General features: G+C 43.7%; 1 protein-coding gene across 1 annotated transcript; it reads left to right on the top strand.

Moving 5' to 3' along the window:
• The first annotated feature begins 9,202 nt into the window (after nucleotides 1-9,202).
• On the top strand, nucleotides 9,203-25,741 carry RPA2 (replication protein A2). The gene is made up of 10 exons (XM_006934472.5): nucleotides 9,203-9,599; nucleotides 9,837-9,943; nucleotides 14,118-14,219; nucleotides 14,347-14,460; nucleotides 16,632-16,706; nucleotides 17,214-17,330; nucleotides 23,226-23,333; nucleotides 23,749-23,843; nucleotides 25,038-25,145; nucleotides 25,295-25,741. Exons 1-9 carry the CDS (start codon nucleotides 9,590-9,592, stop codon nucleotides 25,120-25,122), a joined length of 813 nt encoding a protein of 270 aa, XP_006934534.1. The 5' UTR covers nucleotides 9,203-9,589; the 3' UTR covers nucleotides 25,123-25,145; nucleotides 25,295-25,741.
• The last annotated feature ends 1,444 nt before the right edge of the window (nucleotides 25,742-27,185 follow it).

Genomic DNA, 27,185 nt, shown 5'->3' with positions numbered 1-27,185 from the left:
TTACGTTGCCCCGCCCTCAGCAGAACAAACAAAGCTGGATGAAACGGCTGGCCTTTGCCATCAAAGGAACTTACTGCTAGCTGGAGCTCCAGATGCCCTAGCACAAGAGAACCAAGACTGAGTCATCCATTCATTTATTCCAGGAACCCATGTCCCCAGGAGACAGAAGGGACCCAGGACAACCCCTGCCTTCAACAGGGAGAGGGAAACCAGTGGACTGCAGTTTATTTATTTATTAAAAATATTTTTTTTAATGTTTAATTTTGAGAGAGACAGACACACACAGAGGTGAGCAAGGGAGGGGCAGAGAGAGAGGGAGACACAGGATCCGAGGCAGGCTCCAGGCTCCGAGCTGTCAGCACAGAGCCCGACGTGGGGCTCGAACTCACAGACGGTGAGATCGTGACCTGAGCTGAAGTCAGACACTTAACCGACTGAGCCACCCAGGTGCCCCGAGATGCAGTTTAGCCTGTTAGGTGGCTCGACAAACCCAGAGGAGGAACCAAACCCTTGAGGAAAGGGAGGTGATGGGGCTCATATCTTCTTTTATTATGGAAATTACCAAACAGAAACAGGTAGAGAGAACAGCATCATGAACCCTCAGCATCCATCCTCCAGTTACAACAATTAGGAACTTATGGCCAATCTTACTTCATTTGTACCCCCACGCTAACCTACTGGATTATTCTATAGCAGATTCCAGAGATCATATTGTTTTGCCCATAAATACTCTAAAAGATAAGGCTTCTTTTTTTTTTTCTAACAAAATGATAAAATAAAAAACAAAATACTTGGTCAATGTTTAAATTCCCGACTGTCTCATAATATTTTCTTACAGTTGGTTCATACAAATCAGGATCCAAACCAGGTCTGATGCAGGCAGGCTGAGTCTGAGAACCCAGAGGAGGGTCCCACCAGACCAGCCAAGAGGGTCCTTGACTTCATGCAGCATAGAAATCAAATGCACGCCAGAGAAAGTAAAAACGGAGTTTATTGAATAGTGTAAGTGATGGGTAGAGAATAACAGATGGGGTGTCTTGGAGACTGAGAAAGGAAAATAGAATAAGTCTTGTTGCTTGGGGCTCGGGGTTTATATTAGAAAAGGATCTAAGGTATGCATTCCTCCAGGAATCCAGGGTAAAGTCCAATCCTAGGCGAGTGTCAGGTGAACAAGCAATGTCATTCCAGGGGCGCCTGGATTTCAGCTCAGGTCATGATCTCACAGTTCGTGAGATTGAGCCCCAACATCGTTCTCCACTCTGGCACTGTGACACCTGCTTGGGATTCTTTCTCTTCCTCTCTCTGCCCCTCCCCTGCTCACTCTCTCTGTCTCTGTCTCTCTCAAAAATAAATAAACTTAAAAAACAAACAAAACCAACCAACCAACCAAACAAACAAACAAAAAAAAACCCTGGTAGCAGAGCCCTCGGGGTGTGGAGGCCGCCCTCAGGTGACTACTGACCTTTGCCCGGGCCTCAGAGCCTCTGGGGAAGCCAGGCTGTATCTATGGTTGTCTTGGGGTTCAAGTCCACAGAGTCCAGGAAGGTCAAGAATGAGGCCATGATAGAATCCATGAATGTTGACATCTAGTCCAGTTTTTCTAGAGCAAACATACATTGCTCTCGTGTATTCCTTCATTTACTCTTGTATTTAACATGTATTCATTAAACACCCTCTGTGTGCCAGATGCCGGTGACATAATGATGGACAAAAATAGTTTACAGTTTACTGAAATAGGCTTTAGTAAAATTCATATAGATTAATGTCAAATTATAACTCTGATGGTGCCCAGTTTGGATGCCATCCGAAAGACCTCAAGCTTTTTCCTACAGGTCATGGGCGATCACGGAAAGCTTTGGAGCAGGTACGTGAAAGGATCATAGAAGAATTCCTTGTGAATTTTCCCTTTGCAGCAGCAGTGACTGACTCAAAAGAACGAGTATCTAATAACGAAACGTGGCATGCCTCAAAGTATACTTTATAATTTGTGTCTGCTCTAAGCTGGGCTTTTTGTGATGGTTGATTCTTAAAGATCCCAGAGAGAGGGGCACCTGGGTGGCTCAGTTGGTTAAGCATCCGACTCTAGATTTCAGCTCACGTTATGATCTCATGGTTCATGGGATCGAGCCCTGTGTCAGGTTCCGTGCTGACAGCAAGGAAGCTGCTTGGGATTCTCTCTCTCCCTCTCTCTCTCTCTCTCTCTCTCTCTCTCTGCCCCTCCACTGCTTGAACATACTCTCTCTCTCTCTCTCTCTCTCTCTCTCTCTCTCTCTCTCTCAAAATAAATAAATAAATATTCAGGGGAAAAAAAGATCCCAGAGAGAAATTCTGAAGCTGGCCATACTTAACAAACTCAGCATGGCCAAATCTTCACCGAAGAGGCTTGCTTCTGTTCTTGAATTCCTGATCTGTTTCTCCTTGTTACCCAGATTCACAACTAGACTCCATTCAGGCTTAGCATAGCTCTTGGCACTTCACAGGCACTAAATAAGTATTTGGTGAATAAGTGGATGATGGAGAAATTAAGACTGAATGAAGAACAAATTAATAAGTTGCAGACCTCTTGATGTAAATTAAACAATAAATAAATTTTTTTTAATTTTTAAATTTATTTTTGAGACAGAGAGAGACAGAGCATGAGCAGGGGAGGGGCAGAGAAAGAGAGGGAGACACAGAATCCGAAGCAGGCTCCAGGCCCTGAGCTGTCAGCACAGAGCCGGACGCGGGACTCGAACTCACGGACTGTGAGATCATGACCTGAGCTGAAGTCGGACGCTTAACCGACTGAGCCACCCAGGTGCCCCAACAATAAATACATTTAAAAAAAAGAATATATGATTACTTCCACAAGAAAAAAAAATAAGTTGCAGACCTCTTAAATTCTTTCCTTTCCTGTGGCTTTTGCTTTATCACTGCCTCTCTCACTCCCTCTGGCCTGGGGCAGACCCACAGCATTGCTACCTTGTTTTTTTTTCCGCAGCTTCCTAACAGATCACCCCGCCTGTAGTCTTGGGCCTTCCCTGGCCTGTCCTTGCTCCCTCACTCTGCCAGGGAGATCATCTCACAACCCGGAAGTCATCATGTAACTCCTCCGCTCCAAAACCTTCAGCGGCTTCAGGGGGAAAAGTTAGGTTCTTAGCATGACGTCCGGATTGAGCACTGTCACCCCTTTGGAGGTCCCCCTCTTACCATCTGTCCTCTTGGGCACACTTCCCCTTCTGGAGGCACTCTTCAAAGTTGCACACAGTTTTGAGAAAAGCCCCTTTTACTTGTGTTGGTTTGATAAGACAACAGCATCCAAGGGGTGAGTGTCTGAGGATGAAGCCATGCTGACGAGGCTGAGGGGATGGGCGTAAAGGAGACACGGAGGGACGGAGCATCGTGGTTAAGAGAGTCAGGAGCACAGAGCGCTAGGTTCGACGCTGGCTCTTCTCTTTACCAGCTCCGTGACCTCAGGCCGATTGCTCAGTCTCACCCACAACGGTCAGGCACGCCGGTGTACCATTAAAAGGTCACAGGAGCAAGGAGATGTTATTCATCCGTAGGTCAGCCAGGCAGGCTGGGCATGGGGCAGCTAGGGACCCCTGGCCGGACACCTCTGCAAGGTGGATTAGCCATCTTGGTCGGACGGGGACTGGAGGCGTTCCCAGGACCAGGTACTTTCAGTTGTAAAACTGGGAAAGTCCTGGGCAAACTGGGATGAGTGGTCACCCTATACCCAGGCCCCTGCCAACCTCGTGTGTTTAATCCGGCGTATGTTATTTTGTACCCGTGTCTACGATATGGAAAAGGTTGGGAATTCTGTAAAGTGGGGATTGGAAAAGGTTGGGAAGCTCAGTTTCTTCATCTGTAAAGTGGGGGTGCTAAGAGTGCTTACCTCGTTTGGTTGTCGTGAAGATTAAGTGAACAAAGCAGGACATTTTGATCCTGCGCTTTTGACCCAGAGGCACAGCCAGATTCTATGTCTTTGCCAACCAAGGGCCCCTTGTTCCAAGATTAAAAAAAAAAAAACAACAACAAAACTATCCACAATTTATCTGCCAGTGTTACAAACGTGAGGTACAGTAGCACACTACGTTAAATTGGAAAAATAAATGCAAACTCCTCACCTTAAAAAAATAATTATTGTCAGCGCCGATTACTAATAACTATTGTCATTGCTGATTACTAAGAGGGCTCCAAGGGCAGCAGCCCCCTGCCCAGAGACAACTCTCAGAAGGCTCATGTGTGCTGTTCTCCTCCAGAGGAGGGGCAATGAGTCCATGGCTTGGGGAAAGAGAAAACTGGAACATCCTCCTGTTGCCAGAAAGCCAACAGGCTGTAAATAACATTAGCGGCACTGATAGGACAAAGGAACCAACCCCTCACGGGCCACGATGTGACCACTGTGGCATCTATATCAACCTGATGGTTATTTTATTATTGTTGTTGTCAAAGTTATTGGAGAAGTTGAATCTGTGAAAGGCCGTGAGTCCATGATGACAAACGAAATAGGAAAGTTCCAAATAGAAAAAGGACACAAAAACTGGTTGAAACGCGTAAGAATGGTGACTGTCCTACAATATGTTTAATGTTTTGTTTTTTTTTCTTTTTCAAGGAAGCTCTATGTCCAACGTGGAACTTGAACTCACAACCCCGAGATCAAGAGTCACATGCTCTACCAACTAAGCCAGCCAGGTCCCATAACTTTTTAATCTTAAAAAGATTGGGGTGCCTGGGTGGCTCAGTCGGTTAAGCGACCGGTTTCGGCTCAGGTCATGATCTCACAGTCCGTGAGTTCGAGCCCCACGTCGGGCTGTGTGCTGATAGCTCGGAGCCTGGAGCCTGCTTCAGATTCTGTGTCCCCCTCTCTCTCTGACCCCCCCTCGTTCATGCTCTGTCTCTCTCTGTCTCAAAAATAAATAAACATTAAAAAAAAAAGATTACTTAGTTGCTTCTTTTATTAATGAGATGTCTGTTTATAAAGTATACATATGTACTGTTCCCACCAGGATAAGGAAAGCAACTCACAGGTCTGTGAGAAGTCAAGAGTTCCAGGGTGCTTGGGTGGCTCTGTCGGTTAAGCGGCTGACTTCAGCTCAGGTCATGATCCCAGAGTTTGTGGGTTCAAGCCTTGGGCCGGGCTCTGTGCTGACAGCTCAGAGCCTGGAGCCTGCTTCAGATTCTGTGTCTCCCTCTCTCTCCACCCCTCCCCTGTTCATTCTCTGCTTCTCTCTCTCTCCCAAAAATAAATATTCTAAAAATTAAAAAAAAAAAAAAAAAAAAAAAGGAAGGACTCAACGAGTTCTAGACAAAGGGAACTGTGGGCGGAACACAGGTGGTTGGGCTGGGTTGCTCACACACAAAGACGAAATTGGTGAGGACAACAGAGTACTCCAAGAACCAATCAGCCTCGAGTCCTGCTAACTCGACAGACTCAGTCCCTCTTCTAGGAAATGAAGCCTTCAGGTGGCCCCATGAACACAACAAAATAACGTCTTAATAGGAATACATGAATTTTCAAAAATGCAAAAGTGCCCATCGGTGTTAACAAACGGACGAGTTATGTAATGTGGCCCATGTGAGACTGAAAGCCTATCGTTTGAGGGAAGACATCAGGTTGCAAAAAACTAACACCTATATAGAAGGCATGACTTAAAAAGTCTTACAGACACAACAAAAAGAAAACATTTTTGTGTGTTTTCTCTGTTCTTTAAGATATTTGAAGTACTTTTAAGAAAGAGCCATACCAAAACTTTAATTGCAGCTTAAACATTTAAAGATATTTACTTAAGTTGGTCAACAATGTTTAAATACTCAAAAGAGTGATTTCAAGTTTTATTAGCTGTAAGACTTGAATAGAGTGAGCATTAAATAGTTGTGGGGGTTCTGCCACATATAAAAGCCTCTCTGGTATTGAGATAATTCTGTAGGGAGCGCCTGGCTGGCTCAGTCGGTAGACCACATGAATCTTGATCTCAGGGTTGTGGGTTTGAGCCCCACATTGGGTGTAGAGATTACTTAAAAATAAAATCTCATAGGGGTGCCTGGGTGGCTCAGTCGGTTAAGTGTCCTGACTCTGGCTCAGGTCATGATCTCGCCGTTCACAAGTTCGAGCCCCGCATCAGGCTCTGTGCTGACAGCTCAGAGCCTGGAGCCTGCTTCAGAATCTGTGTTTCCATCTCTCTGCTCCTCCCCTGCTCACACTCTGTCTCTCTCTCTATTAAAAGCAAATTTAAAAAAAAAAAAAAGGAAAAAAAACTTAAAAAAATAAAGTCTCATAAAAAAAAGAATTCTATCAGTAGTATCCAATTCATATCTATTATTACTGGTAGAAAGAATCAGTACAATATAAAACTGAAAATTGTTACCCAGTAAAAGTTGGAGAATCACATGTTGTGTATAACATTGACAACTTCAAAAAGTCCTCTGGATCAAATTGTACTTGATAGAAATAATAAGCACCCATAAAACTACAGTGGCAGATGTGAAAAATTAGTAAAATTTGGTTTGGCTCAAACTTGAATGATGAATTAAGCACTCAGTATAAAATTTGTCCAGGAAAGAACTGATTCACATAAAAATTATTTTAGTAAAATTAAAAATGGAAAAAATTAGAAATGAGTAAATCTCACTGTAGAGAAAATTGAGCAGGAAATTAAGTCTAATGAAAATTCATCAATGTAGGGACAGTTCTGATTAAAATATGTGCATTTATAAAGTAGAGGCAAAATGACATGAGAAGTTGAAATGGCTTTTTTTTTTAACTGTGGCCAAATATACATAAAATAATATTCATCATTTTAACCATTTTACTCATTAAATGTTTGTATTATTTTAATTTTTGAGAGAGAGAGAGAGAGAGACAGATGTGAGCAGGGGAGGGGCAGAGAGAGAGGGAGACCCAGAATCTGAAGCAGGCTCCAGGCTCTGAGCTGTCAGTGGAGAGCCCAATGTGGGGCTTGAATGAAGAGCCATGAGATCATGATCTGAGGTTTAACCCACTGAGCCATCCAGGCACCCCTAACCATTTAAAATGTACAGTTGAGTGGCATTCGCACTATGTTCCCTGGTATTTTAGCATGTGTCAGAATTTCCTTCCTTTTTAAGGATGAAAAATATTCGATTGTATGCCCATACCACATTTCGTTTTCCATTCATCTGTCAGTGGATACTTGGGTTGCCGTGAAATATGCTACTATGAATGTGGGTGTACGAGTATCCGAGTCTCTTTTGGTTCTTTGGGGGTCTCTTACAATTTCTGGGGTATATACCCGGAAATAGAGCTGCTGGATCATATGGTAATTTTACTTTTCATTTTTTGAGGAACTACCATACCTGGAGAGGGAAAAGGAAGACTTCAACTTGACAGGAGCAAACCTTGAGAGATGAAATCACGAACATGCACACAAACACACACACATAAGTCACAGAATTATTTTAGTGCTGATTGAGAACTGAGCCCTCTGCTCAATTCATTAGGTCGTCAAGCTCTTGAAAAGGTGTGAAGAATATCTTATTTTGATGTTTTGCCTTGTGCAGTATTTTAATTAAGACACTTTCATTTCATTTATTTTTAAATGTATGATCTTCTCGGCTGAATTTATAACTAGTAGAACCCACATGAGGACAATTACCTCAAGTGAACCCACATCTTAAAATTTCCCAGAATACTCTTAATTCCAAACATGTTACCCTATATATCAAATATACTCTTATTTGCCAGATTATGTAAATTTCAATCACCTTGGGCTTAATATAACAGTGTCCTCATGGTATGCCTCAAGTTTTTGTCCTTGGCTGTATCTTGTTTATTCCTCGGTGTGGATTTGGAGGCTTACAGAATTTAAATTTTATTTTATTTTTTTAGTGTTTATTTATTGTTGAGAGAGAGCGAGGGAGTGCAGGAGGGGCAGAGAGTGAGGGAGACACAGAATCCAAAGCAGGCTCCAGGCTCCAAGCTGTCAGCACAAAGCCGGTGCAGGGCTCAAACCCACAAACTGTGAGATCATGACCTGAGCAGGTCAGAGGCTTAACTGCCTGAACCACCCAGGGGGCCCCTGAGGCTTACAGAATTTACGTAGGTAAGAGGTGGGAGATGGGCAATGTCTGACCCACACATACCTTTTCTTTGGCCTACACGGTGTTTTTAAGATTTTTTAATTTACTGAAAAACACTTAAAATTCAGAAATTTTTTACACAAAAATCAAAATTTCTGGCATCTGCTAAAGAAACACATAAATGGCAACACTAGGCCCATATTCATTGGCTTGGTTGCTGTTTACCATTATGTTTGCATGGTTGTTTTTCTCACTGCGGAGAAAAAAGTAGAAAGTTTCCCTCTATTATCTAACCCACTACATCTACAGTTTTGCTGCCTGACCCCAGTTGTCAACTTGAGTTTGTGCTCCAGTTCTAAGATGTACAAGAAGGTATAGTGACCACACTGGTTGGTGCAATCAGACTTCCTGGGCTTGAAGGCCGACTTAGCCTTTCTTTGCCTCAGCTGCCCCCTTTGTAAAATCGGGACAATAAACGGTACTCACCTACCTCACAGGGTTGAGTTAGTGACTGTAAAATATTTAAGGCAGTGTCTGCAGTTTCAGAAAGATAAAATGGCCCAGGAACCCAGATACCATGTCTGTCTTACTATTGAATCCCTGGGGCCAGCACAGACCTTGGAACACAAGACGCAACATTAAATACTTCCTATCACATAATCTGGCAAATAAGTATGCCAACCTAGTGATATTTAGAGGAAGGAACTGACAGGCGCGTTCCCCTCTCTACAGGACGGACAGAACAATGTTATATGAAGAAGTGGTTAAGTAATCGGGGATGCAGAGGCGTATTGCCCTGGGGTGGATGGCGGGGCAGGAGCAGGATGCCATCCTCACATATTTTGGGGAAGAGAGTGTAAGTGCCTTATAGCCTCGCTGGGAAGAATCAGGACGAGGGAACGCGGATACGAGGAAAGAACTCGGCTTTTTTTGAGGAAAGGAACTAGCAACCCCACGAGGGGCTGTGAAACTCGTAAGGCGAGGTCCCCCGGTGCGCAAGCGCCGCACGACGGCGAGGCGGAGTCGCCGAGGCCTGAATTCTGCTGTAACGATGTAGATTACGGCGACATCTGATTGGTGAGAGTTTGGCGGGAACAGGAGAACGCCTAACAAAGGAAGTGATGTAAAGTGTCGCCCATCTGGCGGAGGTGGGATTATACGGCCTGAGCTACGGAATTATCATTTTGCTTGGTTGTTTTCTTGAGACACCGCCCATCAGCCTCTCTCTGCTCCTTGCTTCCGCTTGCGCAACGTGTTTTGCCCGTAGTAAAAATGGCCGCAGAGCCTTCGGGCCCCCCGTGGCAGCGCAGGGCGCGTTTTCTTAAGCAGGTCCTGGGAAGACAGGAAAAAGTGTAGAGTTCGTGAGCATTGATTGGCTGAAGCACGAAGCGTTCTGGACGCTGATTGGCTCCGTCCTTCGCGGGAAGGAGTTTGTGGCACCCGCGGGAAGTAGGTGTAGCACTGCGGGCGAAAGGGGGTTCTGAGGATCCCGGCCAACCCACCAGACGGGAGTCTTCTGGGCCTCTCTCCTGAAGGGATCGTGACCAAGATGTGGTTTGGTAAGGATGAGCGTCGCAAGGAGGATTTAGCAAGAGGGCGGGGGGTCGGACAGACGTGTGGCGGGGGGAGTGGGGGAGGGACGGGGTGGGCAAGGGGCGAGGGCCCGGGGCTAGGTGGTGGGGAAGATTAGGGCGACGCTGGGAGTGGTTGGCCGTGGGGTGAAGTCTGAGGGGCCCGGTGGGCTCTTCAGAGGCTTGGGAAGCAGCACAGGCATTAATACTGTTGTTTAAAACCAGGCGGATCTGAAAGCTATGGCGCTTCCTTTGGCGGAGTCGGCGGCGGCTACACACAGTCCCCGGGAGGCTTCGGAATGCCGACACCTTCCCAGGCTGAAAAGAAATCAGTAGGTTGAAAGAGCATTTCGTTTTATTTTATTCTGGCCTGAAGCTCCTAACTCATCCCTGAGAGAAAATGTCTGCGGCGAAAGGTGTTAAACATGAACTGATTGGATAATTACCAACTATTGTCGTATGGAATCTTACAGTTGAGTGCTGTAAGTTTCAAAAATGAAATTTCTCCCACTTTCACTTCGACTGTTTTCTTGGCTTTATTTTGAAGTTTACTAAGGAATCAGTTTTGTGGACAAACTGAACTGGTATTAGCCTATTTTGCCTTCTTCGTGTATTTGAAAAAAATTTTTTTTTTAATTAAATGTAATGACGTGATAAAAAGCGGTGGAAAGAGCATGGTGTTGGAAGTCAGGTGGATCTGTGTTCTGTTGCTCTGACACTAATGGTCTCATTGGACAAATTTCTTAACCTCAGGAATCAAGTGGGATTACTGCTAAATGGGATTAATAATACATGCCTTACATGTTGTAATAATACATGCCTTACAAAGTTGTTGTGAGACTTAATATTGTGGTATATATAAGTGCCTGCCTTATAGTCCCTTTTAATAAGTGATCCCAGATATTTTTATTAAAAAAGACATGAGTGATGGAGCCCAAATACATAGCGTCAAGAATCAGCTTTTAACTGGCGGTGACTTTAGTGCAGCAACTTGAACCTTGTGGCCCTTGGTTTTTCTCATCTGATAAATGGTACTAGTACGACTTCTATCACAGGGTGGTTCTGAGAATTGATAGGTGAGGTAATGTGATGTATAGGAAAGCTATGCGTAAAAAGCTGTCCAAATGCTTGTTATTCACTCTTGCAGGAATGAGTTTGCCTTTACTACCGTTGATTTCATCCTTTAAACACAAGGTTGATGTGGCTACTCTTTAGCTGTCGTTCACATGTGGTGTTCAGGTTCAATATTAGGAAGTTCTCTGTTTTTGGTATGGGTTGATAAGCTTTCACCTAAACTATTAATTCAGAGGTGTGTCGGTGGGAAAGAATTCGTCGATAATTACCATACATTTGACACTGCATTATATTTTTCGTACAGATTATTTCCTATAATCCCATAACGTATTTATTGTTTACTCCATTGTACAACAGAGGCTCTGGGAGATTAAGGGACTGCCTAAGCTTATATAGCTAGTAAGTAAATGGAACTCTAGACAGTGCACACGTGATGCTGAGCGAATCCAAAATCTGGTAAGCAGCTTCTCTGTATTGTAGTTTTCTTTTTCCCAGCCAAGACCACAGGGGACTCCGGTACGCTTTGTCTTCCTTGAGGTTGTGAAGAAGAAAACAAAAGATAGAGCATTAGTTTTTATCTTTTCTGAGCGTAACTATTTTCTTCATTCTAGTTGATAGAATTCTTGTCTCAGGATCCCTTGCTTGGGCCGTGTATTAAGACAGCTTTTCGGAGAGTGATACTGGTTATAAACTGAAGACTCAAACCCAGATCTCGCTGTTTTTCAATCTAGTGCTTTTTCAACAGTAAATTAGAAATCACCTCATCCGAAATGTTTCCTGTCTCCTGTAAACCTGTTATATTTTATTGAATCATATGAAATTTTCAATACTGATCATTTTTTCCCCTAAAGATGGTAGTTTCATACAGCACTGTCCAGAGTAACCTACAGTTTGTAGTCGACGAGAAAATAATTCTATTTTCAAATAAATATACATTCACATGCTCTGTGAACCTCTTTGGAACAAACCAGGAACTCCTTGTAACCAATTCCTGGCACATAATGTGTGCTTGTTAAAAAACAGGAAATACCTGTGATTGGAGATGAACTTGAAGGTATTGCTAACACCTCAATCATTATTGGAATCGTATTTATTTATTGAGTACACACTTCATGGAGAGATAAACATTAGCATTTTTATATACATTATGTTTTGTTTACAATTTGAAAGGTAGATCTCCCTGTTTTACAGAAGAGGTGGTGGCATGTCCAGGGCTATGAAGCTGGGATTGAACGCAGGTCTATACAACTGTGGCACCAAAGCCCATGTTCTTGTTCCTGCTACCAGTAGCGGTTCATAGTTTTCTTGTGCTAAAAATACAATGAAAATCTCACCTGTGATAGATGGAAACAGTATAGAGTAGTGAGAACTAAAACAATGGGACCTCAGCAAATTTTAAATCTGTAAATACTAATATCACATGTAATCTTGCCTATAAAGTACCATAAAATAAAATTGAAAAGCATCATTACTGATTCCTTCACATCCTTATTAAAAGCTGTTGCACATATAAACAGGAGCAGTAGCTGACATAATAATTGCTAACATTTTTGGCGGGGGAGCCGGGGGCGCGCCTGGGTGGCTCAGTCGGTTAAATGTCTGACTTCGGGCTCGGGGCACAGTCTCATCACGGGTCGTGAGTTCGAGCCCTGTGTTGGGCTCTGTGCTGACACCTCAGAGCCTGGAGCCTGCTTTGGATTATGTGTCTCCCTCGCTCTCTGCCCCTCCCTCACTCACACTCTGTCTCAAAAATAAATAAACAGAAGAAAAATTTTTTAAAGTAATAATTGCTAACATTTTTTGAGTGCTTACAACGTGCCAGGTATTATTCTACGTACTTCACCATATACTTCATTTTCGGAATTTTTATCATTCCTAGTTTTACAGATAAGAAAACTAAGATACAAATGAGTTGAAAAACATGACCAAGAGCACACTGCTCCTGATAGAGCCGTAATCTTAACCCTCAAGCTTAACTGCCACTTTTTGTGACGTGTGCTGGTAGTTAGCGGGGCTTACTTTTTACCATCCTGGCAAGGCTCCCCATTCAAAATTATGCTTCAGCAGAAGGAAATACTCTGCTAGTATCATATGGACCTTCAGGACAAAGCTGCACCTTCTAAATCCATGAATGCCGAGAGTCTGTTACGTTCTGTCTTCCATGTCGAACAGCTGTTGGGTTGTTGATGTCTGACAGGAAGAATTGTAATCTCTAATCCGTCGTGCATTTTCTTCCGTGTACTTATTCCCTCTATGAGTTTGTGAGAGTGCCTGTTTACCCTTAGTCTGTCATGCCCATCCCTCGCTCGCTGTTTTTTCACTGTCGAAGTTTTCACACTTCCAGGTGGAGCCCAAATGCTACCTCTCGAAAGTGCCAGTATGTTTTTCTGGGATCCCACGTAGTGCATCTCGTTCAAGAGTATATACCCAGACCAGGTCTATTGTTTACACCTCTGCCTCCATTAGGTAGGAATGTGTTGTGAGCAAATCCTATCCCATTTTTCTCATCTTCATGCCATGAGACAAGCCCTGGCCAGTGGTAGGTGACAAGAAGAGTTTACGTTGTCGGTAGGCCGCTTTTAGATGGGATTTCACTGTCCTCACTAGACAGTCTTCCGCCCGCACCGTGTCCTTGCCCTTTAAGAAAAGGCCTACACTGGCCCAGTGTGGCCAAACCCTTATCCCGTTTCCCCCGAGACTTCCATCTGATTGTCAGAACATCCGTTCTTAAGGAAGCGGTACCTCTAACGTTTTCTTATATTTTATCACAACACTTAGAGCAACTCCAAAGTTCTGTCTCCTCTGGCCATTTCTCAAACCCTTTCCAAATACCATCTCATGTCATTGGTGACCCGAACAGCCAGCTCCAGCTTGCCTTCATTCTAAAATTGGAGTTAAAGTTTTGTTCTGGAAAAGCGGGTCATCCTTCCTTATGTTGTCCCCATTCTGGTCTGATCATTTTGGTGAATCCCTCGTGTCCCACAGACTTCTCAATTGACCAGGAGCTTTGGGGTCAAACAAGCCTGGTTTGGATTCTCAAATATGGCATTTGTTAGCTATATAACCTTGGTTTCCATCTCTGCGAAGCAGGAGTAATGAGATTCATTCTTTTTTTTTTTTTTTTTAATTTTTTTTGAACATTTATTTATTATTGAGAGACAGAGCATGAGCACAGGAGGGGCAGAGAGAGGGAGAGATACAGAATCTGAAGCTGTCAGCACAGGTCCTGACACGGGGCTCAAACTCAAACCTTGAGATCGTGACCTGAGCTGGAGTCGGACACTCAACCGACTGAGCCACCCAGGCGCCCCAGTGAGATTCATTCTGAAGAGTCAGTGTTAGGATTGTGTAAAGTGCTTGGCACATAAAAGGTGGTAACGAGTGGTAATGATGAATTCCTTAATTGAATTCATGCGTACTTTTCCTTTTCAGAGAGCCCGAGCCCAGCACATTGTACCCTGTACCATATCTCAGCTGCTTTCTGCCACCCTGGTCGATGAAGTGTTCAGAATTGGGAAGGTTGAGATTTCACAGGTAAGTAAAGTAATTTGTTGCAGGTTCCCTTGCTCATATGAAGAATGAAATAAGCTTTCTTTAAAAACACATAAATGTTGTTTTAGTTTCCAGGAAAAGCCAACTTTTTTTTTTCCTTCTGATCTAGGTCACTATTGTGGGTATCATCAGACATGCAGAGAAGGCTCCAACCAACATTGTTTACAAAGTAGATGACATGACAGCTGCACCCATGGATGTTCGCCAGTGGGTTGACACAGATGTAAGCGGCTGTTTCAGGGTGGGGTTACTTTGGGGCTTTGGAGAGGTTGAACTTTTGTCTCACTTTGTAATTTCTTCCTGTAAGAATAATCTACAAGCAAGATATCAAAGGCAGAGGCCCTGCAATGAAAGGTTAATACATTTGGTTTCATGGAAGTTTCAAATGTTCTCAATTTCACTATCCTCATAAGCAAAGTTAAAAGGCAAATGACAGAAGGCGCTAGAATATAAACTCCGTGAAAACAGGGTTTTGTGGTTGTTGTTATTGTTCTTTTGTTTTTTTAGGACAGGGATTTTTGTCTCGGTCACCATTGTATTCCCCTCACCTAGAACAGTGCTAGTTACATGGTGGGCCCTCGGTAAATATCGTTTAAATCAGCGGGAAGGTTTTTTGTGATACATTACAAATGTTAACATTTTTCAATTAGTAAAAGCTATTACAAAGCAAAAAAAAAAAAGCCACTGCGTCTTAGAAAAATGGGCAAAGAAGATGCAGAGATAATTCATAAAAGGTGAAACATAATTTGCAATGGTAACAAGCAGGTTTAATAAACATTAAGGTACCGTTTTTAACTTATTAAATTAGCGTAGAAAAAAAGAATGTCCACTTCTAGTAAGAGTAGTAGCTAACACAGTGCCTCTGGCACTTAGTACTTAGAACGTTCGTTGAATGATTTGTCATTATTTCTCCAGGGAAGCGGATACCATCCTACCTTGATGGTTTGAGTACAGATGAGTATAACCTACCTCAGCAATCAGCCGGTGATCAAAATCACCCATCATAAAAATGTTGACCTGGCACTCCACTGCTAGAAGTTTACGTTAAGGAAGTAATTAAAGATGTGTGCCAAGATTCAGCTGTAAGAATCTTGATCATAGCATTGTTTCTAATAATGAAAAATTAGGGATGTCGTGGGGGCTCAGTTGGTGAAGCATCTGACTCTTGATTTCGGCTCAGGTCACGATGTCACGGTTGTGTCAGGCTCCACGCTGAGCATGGAGCCTACTTGAGATTCTCTTTCTCCCTCCGTCCCTCTTCCCCACTCATGTGCACGTGCTTTCTCTCTCCCTCTCTCTAAAAAAAGGTGTGGGGGCCGGGGGGTGGTGCCTAGATGGCTCAGTCAGATTAAGTGTCTGACTTGTGGTTATTCGGCTCAGGTCACGATCTCACAGTTTCATGAGTTTGAGCCCCACGTCAGGCTCTGTGCTAACAACACAGAGCCTGCTTGAGATTCTCTCTCGCACTCTCTATTCCTCCCCCACTTGCACTCTCTCAAAAAAATAAAAGAAAGGGGGGTTGCTTAGGTGGCTGAGTCGGTTAAATGTCTGACTTTAAGTTCTACATTATCACTTGAAATGGTGTGAAGTATCCCATTGTATAAATGCATGACTGTTGGGTATTTAGGTTGTTTTCAATTTTTTAGTATTCTAAACTATGCCATATGAATATTCTTAAAGCTTTAAGTGTTAAGTAATCTCTACACCCAACATGAGGCTTGAACTCAAAACCTCAAGATAAAGAGCTGCATTTAAAGCTAAATCTAAATGCATGTTCTTAATTATTTCCTTAAAATCCTAAAGGTAGAGTTGCTATGCTGATAAGTGTATCCACCAGAAAGTTGTATGCCCAAGACCATTTGAACACAAGTGCATATTGTCTTTTTTTTTTAATATATGTATATTTTTAATTTATTTATTTTGAGAGAGAGAGTGCAGGAGTGAGGAAGAGAGAGAGAATCCCAAGCAGACTCCACACTGTCAGCATGGAGCCCAATGCAAGGCCCACGTACTGTAAGATCATGACCTGAACTGAAGTTGGACACTCAACCGACTGAGCCACCCGGGGGCCCCTAGCAGTTTTTCTTTTCTTTCTTTTCTTTTTTTTTTTTTTTTTTATGTTTATTTATTTTTGAGAGCAAGAGAGAGCGACAGAGCATGAGCAGGGAAGAGGCAGGGAGAAAAGGAGACACAGAATCTGAAGCAGGCTCCAGACTCTGAGCTGTCAGCACAGAACCTGACGCGGGGCTCGAACTCACAAACCGTGAGATCATGACCTGGGCCCAAGTCGGACGCTTAACCGACTGAGCCACCCAGGCACCCTTATAATTTAGCAGTTTCCGAGTTTCACCAACATCTCTAAAACCTTAGTGTGATACGTATTTTATCTTTTAGGATGCCAGCAGTGAAAACACCGTGGTTCCTCCAGAAACGTATGTAAAAGTGGCTGGCCATCTGAGATCCTTTCAGGTAAAGTCAGAAAAAAATCATAGTTGAAATATGTTTGCATGAAGCAGTTTCTGGATTCATGCCTGAGTTTAGGATACTTAAGATTGAACCAAGCCTTTATACTCAGTGGGTGTTAGATTGAAATTTTTTCATTATTCTCTTGAAAGAAATAACGGGTTTTGACCTTAATATGAAACTAACAGAATGGTAGGGAAAGAATAGGATCCCTGCCTATAATTGCCATCTGTGGCATCCGCTAGGGGTAAAAGGAAGACACAGGATTCGCGGTCAGACTATACTCTGCTTGGTTGTATAAGCTCGCGCAAGTCATTGAACAGCTCTGAGCTCTAGCTTTGGTTTTTTCTCCCATTAATAACTTTATTTGGATTAACCTTAAAAATTTGAAGTGTATAATACATTTTCTCCATTTTGGCAAAATATAACCAGGAAAAGTGCCACGGCGTTTTAACCTGAAGTTGATTTGAATGTGCTCGTGCTTTATTTACCTTTTTCTCTTTATTTCAAAAGAACAAAAAAAGCCTGGTAGCCTTTAAGATCATGCCTCTGGAGGACATGAATGAATTCACCACACATATTCTGGAAGTAGTCAACGCACACATGATCCTGAGTAAAGCTAACAGCCAGGTGAGCAACTTTACTCTCAGAACTTTCCCTCTTCTCTGGAAGAACATAGACCGCTCTGTGCTACAGCTTTGATTTTCTTGACATTTTGAAGGTTGGGCCAGAAGAAAGGCCTCGCTCCGTCCTCAGAACGTTTTCTTTGTGAGCTTTGCCATGTTATTTTATTTCAAAGGAAGCACTCGTGTTTCTCAGAATTACAAGTTCCTCTGACCCCACTGACTTGAAAGGCCGAGGCCTAAGACAACCTTCAAGTGTAGACGTATAATTACAGGCTGAGCAGTTGGCTCTAGGATTATATTCGTAGAAAAACCCCCACTAGGAGGTATTTTACTGCTTTTTTTCGAACCTATTGGCTAAATAAGAAAAAATTATGGACCATTATTTTGCCCCTGAAGTTATTTTTCTTGCTGAATATTGAAATTTCTCAACTTTATTTTCTGCTGTGTGAATTCCATTTGGGTAGTCCATCTAGGACCCCACAAAAGGTTTATTGATTCTTGTATTAGAATGTCCTTAGATTATCTAGGGGTGCCTGGCTGGTTCAGTTGGTAGAGCATGTGAGTCTTAATCTCAGGGTTGTGAGTTTACACCTCATGTCAGGTGTGGAGCTTGTTTTAAAAAACATTAGCAAAAGGGGTGCCTGGGTGGCTTGGTCAGTTGAGTGTTCAACTCTTGATTTCAGCTCAGGTCATGAGCCAGGGGTCGTGGGATTGAGCCCCTCGTCAGGCTCTATGCTGTGCATGGAGCCTGCTTGAGGTTCTCTCTCCCTCTCTCCCTCTCTCCTTCTCACCTTCTGCCTCTCTCTCCCGCTCATGCTCTCTTTCTCTCTCAAATTAAAAAAATACAGCAGGGAACCTGGGTGGCTCAGTCAGTTAAGTGTCTGACCCTTAGTTTCAGCTCAGGTCATGATCTCATGGTTCGTGAGTTCAAGCCCTGCATCAGGCTCTGCGCCGATAGTGCGGAGCCTGCTTGGGATTCTCTTCTCTCTCCCTCTCTCTCTGCCCCTCCTCTGCTCATTCATTCTCCCCACCCCCCAAATAAATAAATAAATAAACTTAAAAATAAAGTTAGCAAAAAAAGAAAAAGAAGAATATCCTTAGGTGATTCTGGTGCCAAGGTGGGGGATTGGTCGCAGTAGGGGAGACTAGAAAACTCTTCAGCCACTAAGGATGTTATTGCATCCTATTCTATGCCAAACAGTTTGGTAAGCACTGGGGATACAGAGATAAATGTATTCATTCGTTCATTCATTCATTTCTTGGAGAAATATTTATTGAGCCTGGTATGTGCCAGTCATTACTCTAGGCCCTTAGAAGGTTTCATCTGGGGAGTGATGTGGTCTGATTTGTCTTTTAAAAAATTCACTTGGGCTGGGCTATTGTATGGAGTACAGATTATGGGGCTCTAAGAATGGCAACAGAATTGATTTGGGAATGGTAGCAGCAGCTGGGGTAAGGAGTAGTTGGATTCTGACGGATTTTGGAGGTGGAGCTGACAGGACTTCTTGGTGGGGACATGATATAAAGAGGGAGAGTTCAAAAATGACTTCTGGGTTTGGGGCATGAGCAACCAGATGAAGCTAGCAAATCTGGGGGTAAAATCCAGACTTCTGTTTGGACTTCCCAAATATGAGGTGCTCGTGCAATATCCAAGTGGAGAACACAATGGATGGTTGAATATGTAGAACTGGGATCCAAGGGGGAGAGGTCAGGGCTGGAGGTAGAACTTTGGGAGTCATCATGTAGGTGATATTTAAAGCCTCGGATTTGATAAGGTAACTGGGGAGTTCAGAGGTCAGAGACCTGAGCTCTGGGACACACTAATCTTTAGCAATTTGGAGAAGAGGAGCCAGTGGAAGTCAAAGAAGTTGCAAATTGGGCAAGGGGAAACCAGGGAATGTGATTCTTTAGAAGATTCTGAAATGAGTATTTTTAGGAAGGAGGGGGTGGCAGTCAACTGTATAATGTTGCCTTGAAGTCAGGGAAGGTGATGGGAGAGGTCTCCTGTTCGATTTAGAAACATGGATCTTTGGGGCGCCTGGGTGACGCGGCTAATTAAGTGTCTGCCTTAGGTTCAGGTCATGATCTCACAGTTTGTGAGTTCAAGCCCCACATTAGGCTCTCTGCTGTCAGCCAGAGCCTGCTTCAGATCCTCTGTCCCCCCTCTTCTCTCTCTGCCCCTGTCCCACTCACACACACACTCTCTCTCTCTCTTAAAAAGTAAACTTAAAAAACAATTATAAAAAGTTAAAAAAAAAAAAGGGGAGATGCCTGGGTGGCTCAGTCAGTTGGGCATCCAACTTTGGCTCAGGTCATGATCTTGCAGTTGTGGGTTCAAGCACCGCCTTGGGCTCTGTGCTGATAGCTCAGAGCCTGGAGCCTGCTTTGGATTCTGTGTCTCCGTCTCTCTCTTTCCCTCTCCTGCTCACGCTTTGTCTCTTTCTCTCTCTCTCTCTCAAAAATCAATGAACATTGAAAAGAATTATAAAACTAAAAAAAAAAAAAAAATAGGTTTAAAAAAATTAAAAACATGGATCTCCAAAAGGGAGGCTTTGGTGGTAGAAGATGGGGGAAGTAGGTTAAAAAGAACAGAATTGTGTATGGAAAGTTTAGGGTGTTGGGGCACCTGGCTGGCTCAGTTGGAAGAGCATGCAACTCTTGATCTTGGGATCATGAGTTCATGTCCCACGTTGGGTATAGAGGTTACTTAAACATAAATAAAGTTTTTTAAAAAGTTAAGGGGTGTCTCTTATATTACCATATTTAATGACATATATGTATGTATCAAATATATCATAAGAATGATTTTAAATTGAGGGTGGGTGGTTAGGGAGTAGAAACTGGGGGTGTAGACAATTGTATTGAGTAAATAAACTCCCCCTCTCTCCCTCAAAGAGTTGGTGTCTGAGCATTGGAGATTCAGATCACTTTAAGCTGTGAGAGCAGTGTAAGTGGCGAGCACAGGGTGCTGTGAAACCACGGAGAAGGGTTTCCTGTCCTGATCCGGACATCAAGAAAGACCCCTTGGAGGGGCACCTGGGTGACTCAGTCAGTTAAGCGTCCTACTCTTGATTGCAGCTGAGATCTTGATCTCAGGGTTGTGAGTTCAAGCCCCTTGTTGCTCAGCGCTGGGCATGAAGCCTACTTAAAAAAAGAAAGACCCCCTTGGAGCAGGTGATGCCTAAACCAAGTCCCAGGTACAGGAGGTGGGGCTACCTGAAGGAGGACATGAAACCCTTTCAAGCAGAGTATCTGGGTAAGAAATCGTATTCAGTTCGGTATTCTTGGATCATAACATGTGAAGCTTCTGTTTCACAGCAGGCAGTGTGAAGGCATCTAACTTGAAAACAAGGGCTCGTGATCGATTTTTGTTTATCACCTCAAAGCAATAGGCGTTTAATGAATGTTTATTAAATGATGGACTCTCCTGACTGGATGGGATTTCTCCTGATGAACTTCCCCAGTGCTCTTACACCTGTAATGGGCACTTACCATATTTGATCTTCTATCTTGCTTATTTATTCGGTTCAGTAGGTTAAACGTCGACTGGGCACGTACTGCACCAGGCACTGTGTGAAGATGAAGGGGCTAGTGGAGGAAAGTGACAGGAGCACAGCATGATGGCTGTTGTGAGAGGGAATGGGCCGAACATGTAAGAGCCAAGGAAAGAACGTGGCTAACCTGGCCTGGGCCGTGTCAGAAGGCTCTGCAGAGGCAGTGGCAGTTAAGTTGGCCTCGAAGGATGAGAAGTCAGCGTTTACTAGGCAGATGAGGGCGGGGCATTCCAGACAGGGAACAGCATGTTCAGGTCAGAGGCATGTGTGTAGATGGCAAGAAGTCCAGGTGCAGCTGGGGAGTGAAGTGTATTGAAAAGAAATGGCCGAGAGTAAAACAGAGATTTTGACATCTAGTGGTACGTCTTAAATGTCTAGGTTTATATTATTTCCACAGGCAGGGGGAGCCACCTGAAAGCTTTCTGTCAGAGGAGGGACACGATTAGAAGCTGTTAACGTGGTAGCAAAGAGAAGGACTGACTGGAGTAGGCCAGACTTAGCGGCCAAAATGCCGCCAGGAAGCCAGGGTGAGGAGAATGGGCTCGAGCACCACCGAAGATTGTGTGATAGGCTATGGTGACAGGGTGTGGGAGGTGAGTGAATGGGCAGTTGAAGTCTGCAGGATTGCATCTGGGTTTACTCACATTGGGTTTGGAATAGAGCAGGGCAGGCAGGTTTGGGGAAGGATGTAATTTTACTTTGAAGCGTGTGAGAGAGCTAGGTGGACGTAAGTCCAGTCAATGGCTGGGAACAAGGAATTGTGGCCTAGAGGGAGGTCTGGGATAGAATCCTGGGGGATCGATCAGCCTTTTGGGAGATGGGTAGAGAGAAAACTGGTAAGAGATACTGAGAAGGTATAGTTTGAGTAAGTAGGGAGCCAGAAGAATATGCCATCGAGAAGTCTAGGGAGGGGTACCTTTCAAGAGTGTGATCAGTATGTCTTTCTGAGAGAAGTCACATGTTTGGAGGGCTGAAAGAGACTGTCGGGTAGGTTGCTTGAAAAGTCATTGCTGATTTTGGTGAGAACAGTGTGAGAGGTGTATTTAAAGTTTTTTGGGTTTTTGTGTGCTTTTTAAGTTTATTTATTTTGAGAGAGAGAGTTGGGATGGGGGAACAGAGAGAGAATCCCAAGAAGTTACTATGCTGTCAGTGCAGAGCCCAACGCAAGGCTCGATCTCACGAACCGCGAGATCATGACCTGAGCCAAATCCAGGAGTTGGGCCGAGCCACCCAGGAGCCCCCCGAGTTCTATTTAGTGAGATTCCAAATAGTGGTGGGCTGGGGAGTGACTAAGAAGGGAAATGGAAACAGTGATTATAGCCTGTTATTTTTTAAAATTTGGTGCTAAAAAAAAAAGAACAAAAGAGTGACGGGCACTTTTTTTCTCTCCTTGTCATGCTTCATGCCTACGTGACCACAGATGCTTGAGTGGGACTGTGGGGAGAGGGTGAAATGGGTGAAGGGAAGTAAGAGACACAAACTTCCAGTTATAAAGTAAGTAAGTTACGGAGAGGAGAGGCATAGCATAGGGAATATAGTGAATAATATTGTAATAACATTGTGCAGGGACAGGTGGTGACTACATTTATCATGGTGAGCGTCACGTAATGTAAAAAATTGTCAAATCACTGTGTTGTGCACCTGAAGCTAGTATAACGTTGTATGTTAACTGTACTTCAATAATAAAACTTCTTTAATAATAATATGGGGCGCCTGGGTGGCTCAGTCGGTTGGGTGGCTGACTTCAGCTCAGGTCATGATCTCGCGGTCCGTGGGTTCGAGCCCCGCGTCGGGCTCTGTGCTGACAGCTCAGAGCCTGGAGCCTGTTTCAGATTCTGTGTCTCCCTCTCTCTGACCCTCCCTCATTCATGCTCTGTCTCTCTCTGTCTCAAAAATAAATAAACGTTAAAAAAAAAAATTAAAAAAAAAATAATAATAATAAAGTCAAGAGCAAGGTAAGAATACCCCCAAATAATAAATGAGTGAATGAATACATGCATGCATGTTTAAATGATTAAGCACCAAGGAAAGATACCATTATAGTGGATCTCCAGGTAATTTTCTTCTCGGTGCTAGTTTTCCTTTGGTTCCCCTCAGCATCACAAAAACAAGAATGAGCCAGGAGGTACACTTCTCTCTGGTATTATGTGCTTCAGAGGGTCACTTTACCTTCCTTTGAAATACTCGTTAATGATGACAGCTATCCCTTCCAATGTAAGCAGTTGTTACTGGGAAAACTACTTAAATTCTTTTTTGTGAGCCGCTTATTAATAAGCTATTTACAATAACAAGGACTGTTTTTTAAATTGGTAAGTGTTCTAACGTTGTGAACTTTCTTAATTCAGCCCTTAGCAGGGAGAGCAACTATCAGCAATCCAGGAATGGGTGAAGCAGGGAACTTTGGTGGGAATAGCGCCATACCAGCAAATGGCCTCACTGTGGCCCAAAACCAGGTAAACACTGAGTGGCTCCAAAAATTCAAGACACAGAGAGTCCTAAATTTGTTACTTCCTTAATGATTCTAAGGCTTTCTAAGTACCTGACTCATTACCTTGTTATAAAGGGACTCAGGTAGGGGTGCCTGGGTGGCTCAGTCAGTTAAGCGTCCAACTTCGGCTCAGGTCACGATCTCGTGGTCCGTGAGTTCGAGCCCTGCATTGGGCTCTGTGCTGACAGCTCCGAGCCTGGAGCCTGTTTCAGATTCTGTGTCTCCCTCTCTCTCTCTGACCCTCCCCCGTTCATGCTCTGTGTCTCCCTGTCTCAAAAATAAATAAATGTTAAAAAAAAAATTTTTTTAAAGGGACTCAGGTTTACATAAGGGAGTGGATTCAGAGTAGTTGCTAAAATCTTTCTCATTTGACTCTTCAGGTGCTGAGTTTGATTAAGGCTTGTCCAAGACCAGAAGGATTAAACTTTCAGGATCTCAAGAACCAGCTCCAGCACATGTCTGTAGCCTCAATAAAGTGAGTATTTGGTTTCCATCAGCTGGGGCTCCAGAATTGTACCCATTTGACCTCACTAGAGTTTTCTGGTAATGGAGAAGTAAGTTTAAAAAAACAAAACAAAACTGTCAGCTGCAATCTTAACTGACAGAAGGGAAGTTGTCCAGTCACAGAAAGAAAGAAAAAGGGCTTACAAAAATGATGCTACCCATCACGTCATTCATTCACTTGTTCATTTAACAAATAATGAATCCCATTACGTGTGGTGATTGTAATTTTGGGCAAAAATTGACCAGATAAATTTGACGTCTTATGGAATTCAGTCTGGAGGAGTGAGATCCTTAGCTCCTGGTCCTCAGATAATAACAGTCCCATTGGTGTTACTGTTCCACTGTGGAGATGTGGGTTTGGCTGTCTGACCCTGAAACTGTAGACGGTCCTTCCAACATCTTTTCTCTGATTCCGTGGTAGACAAGCAGCTTCCTGATTCTGGTGAACGAATCCAACCAACAGTATTTTGGTGCTTGTGATAGTTACTTGTTACTGTAAATCAGTTGATATTCTAGGCTTACACAGAATAAAAAGGCTCAGGTCTAATCTCATTTCCTGTTTTAAACAAAATGAAGATCTTAATTCTTATCTCAGAGTTACAGTGTTGATGAGGTACAGAATCACTGTCATGTGGTAATTGCTCTACAAATTATTACTGTTATTACATATGTTACTGGCACTGATCCAGAGGGCCTTGAAGGGTGTCCTGTCATTTCCGGAAAGATCTTTCCTTTATGCCCTGCCACTTTACTTCCCAGAGGGGGAGCAAGAGGGTTGTGATGGGTGGGTAGGGAGGAGGAACTTTTAAAAGTAGCTGTTTATGCTAGGAGATTCTGTGTGCAAGCTGGACTGTGTTTTTCGATTCTTCATTTGCTTACACTGGCATTTGAGTTAGGCCCTCGTTTCTTGTGTTTACACAGTTTGGGAGAGGGGTCCAAGGCACCCCTGATAGCCATTGTCTCCGTGCATTATCTCAGTTTTGCAGTTTTACTGGTATTTCTCCTTGTAAGAGCCCTGTGAACAAAGTGGCTATGAATTCTTAGCTAAGATAAAAAATGGGAAGTGAGTAGAATCTATGTTTGGCCATATCCAAAAGGCAGTTTCCTGTCTTCTGCATCAGTTTAAAATGAGCCTTTTTTTTTTTCTTTCTTTGTTTCTTCCTAGGCAAGCTGTAGATTTTCTTAGCAACGAGGGACACATCTATTCCACTGTGGACGACGATCATTTTAAATCCACAGATGCAGAGTAACTGGGTCTACTTGAGTACCCGAGGTATTTTCCAGCTGGACCTGTTTCCATAATCTGTTGTCTCCAGCTGTGCGTGTTTGGCCAATTGACTTCTAGGGAGTAGCTTTCATCTAGAAAGGGTCTCATTTTGAAAGTTACTGCTCTTCTTTTTTGTTTGTTTTTGTTTTTTGAAGCTCCATTTTGGGCAACTGACAGAATGTAAACCTGGGTGGACTTTCTTAAAGAAGTTACAAACAAGCCGCTTACAACATCAGCACAAATGGAAGTGGAAGAGAGATGCTACCAAGAGAGTTGGGCAGCATTACTCAAGCTATACCCGGGAGTTTCCACTCCTAACATGTTTCCTGTTGGAAGATGATGAGCAGGACCCAGGGCCTTCAGCGGGGAGCGAGCCAAGAAACCCCCTAATCTCTGCCTGCTTTTGTTCCCCCCCTTTGGTTATAGGGTGTTATTTTTCAGAATTGCACTCTCCTTCACCTCGTCATGGCTGCTGCCGAAAGTGTGTTGTTAACGTTCTAGAGTGGTGGCCTCATGAGGGCAGGAGAGAGCAAGAGATGTTACTTCGATTTCATACAAAATAAGTGCCCCCATATGTCTAATAAAATAGTTCTATTGCAGAATTCGTGAAAATGTTATTCTTCTTCCTAAGCTGGTGTAATTACTACTTGATTATCCGAGGCATGTAGCATAGCTTGCTTTGGGTTTGAAATCCTGGCTTTTCCACTTCTAGTTCGGTTCTTGGGCCGGCCACATCAGTTCTGAGGGCCTCCCATTTATTCGTGAGAAGAGAACAGCGTCAGTTCCTATATGTCTGTTGTGAAACTCGAGTAAGATGATGTTTGTAAAGCATCAAGCATTGCCATTCTGAATCTTGACTCTGGCAGTATGTGGTCATGTAGCCGAATTGAGCGTCGGCCATTTGACCCCAAGAGGAGACTGTCTGAAGGCCGACAGCTATTTTTTGGCCAGCTTAACCAGTTCCACTTCTTGTGGGAGGGAACACTAGCTCAAAGATGTTTTTGACAACTCCAGAATGTAAGCTATGTCTTGAATAAAAGAACTAATTCTGAGGTAAGTTAATGAGGTGTAACATGCAAATAAAAATTCTGTAACTGCTTTAACTGTGTTTTTGAGTGAAACCTACTAGCAGCAGTGCGGGAAAGGCCCCACCCTCCAGTTTCTAAAGTGAACAACAGTCTGGCGGTTGTTTCTGTACCTGCCAAACGGTTCCTATCTAGGGAGCTATATTCGTGCGTAAAAGCCAGTCAACCAGTACATTATCTGCAGATCTGTCTATATTTTGAGAGAGAGCACAGGGGAGGAGCGGAGGGTGAGGGAGAGAGAGATCCTTAGGAGTTTCTGCGCTGTCAGCACAGCCCAATGCGGGGCTCGATCTCACAACCTCGAGATCACGACCTGAGCTGCTCTCAAGAGTCAGACGCTTCATGGACTGAGCCACCCAGGCACCCCAGACATGGTTTCCTTTTAACCTCATCTCTCCTAGCTGTGAAATTGCTTTCTTTCTCCTCATTGCAGTGTTTGGCCACTCAGAAATCCCATTATGTAGGAATGGGTGGCCCTCTTCTCTGTCCCCCTTTTGTGATCTTGCTCAATTTGGTGCCACAATTAAATGCAGACGGAAGTGAATTTTGCATGTGGGCTTGGTCCTAAGGGTTCTGTGCCAAGAAGGAACTTTTTTTCTTTCTTGTTTATTGTTTGTCCCAGAGCACACTCTTCCTCAGGGTCCCGTGTAGTTTAGATGGTCTCTGCAGGAAGGCATGGGAACTGGCCCACCAGCCTGTACTAGCTGCTTGGTAGTCATCTGGAGAGCTCCATGCTGGGGTATGGAAGCCAAGAGGCTTCCATAGGAAGTGCAGTGGGTCCGGACAGCCCGAAGGAGTGTTAGCAGACACAGGAGGGACACACTCAAGTGCAGTACCTAGAATCCAGGCTGCATATTGACACTCTTGGAGCTCGCATCTCAGCTGGAGACTCAGGTCACCTTTTTATCTGTGTCCTATCTCCTGCTGTCCGTGGTGCTTAGTTCTGTGACTGCATCAGTCT

Source organism: Felis catus, chromosome C1 (assembly GCF_018350175.1).
Source record: "Felis catus isolate Fca126 chromosome C1, F.catus_Fca126_mat1.0, whole genome shotgun sequence".
Taxonomy (NCBI): Eukaryota; Metazoa; Chordata; class Mammalia; order Carnivora; family Felidae; genus Felis; species Felis catus.
Note: the sequence above shows the minus strand (reverse complement) of the source record. Positions and strands in the feature narration are given on the sequence as shown.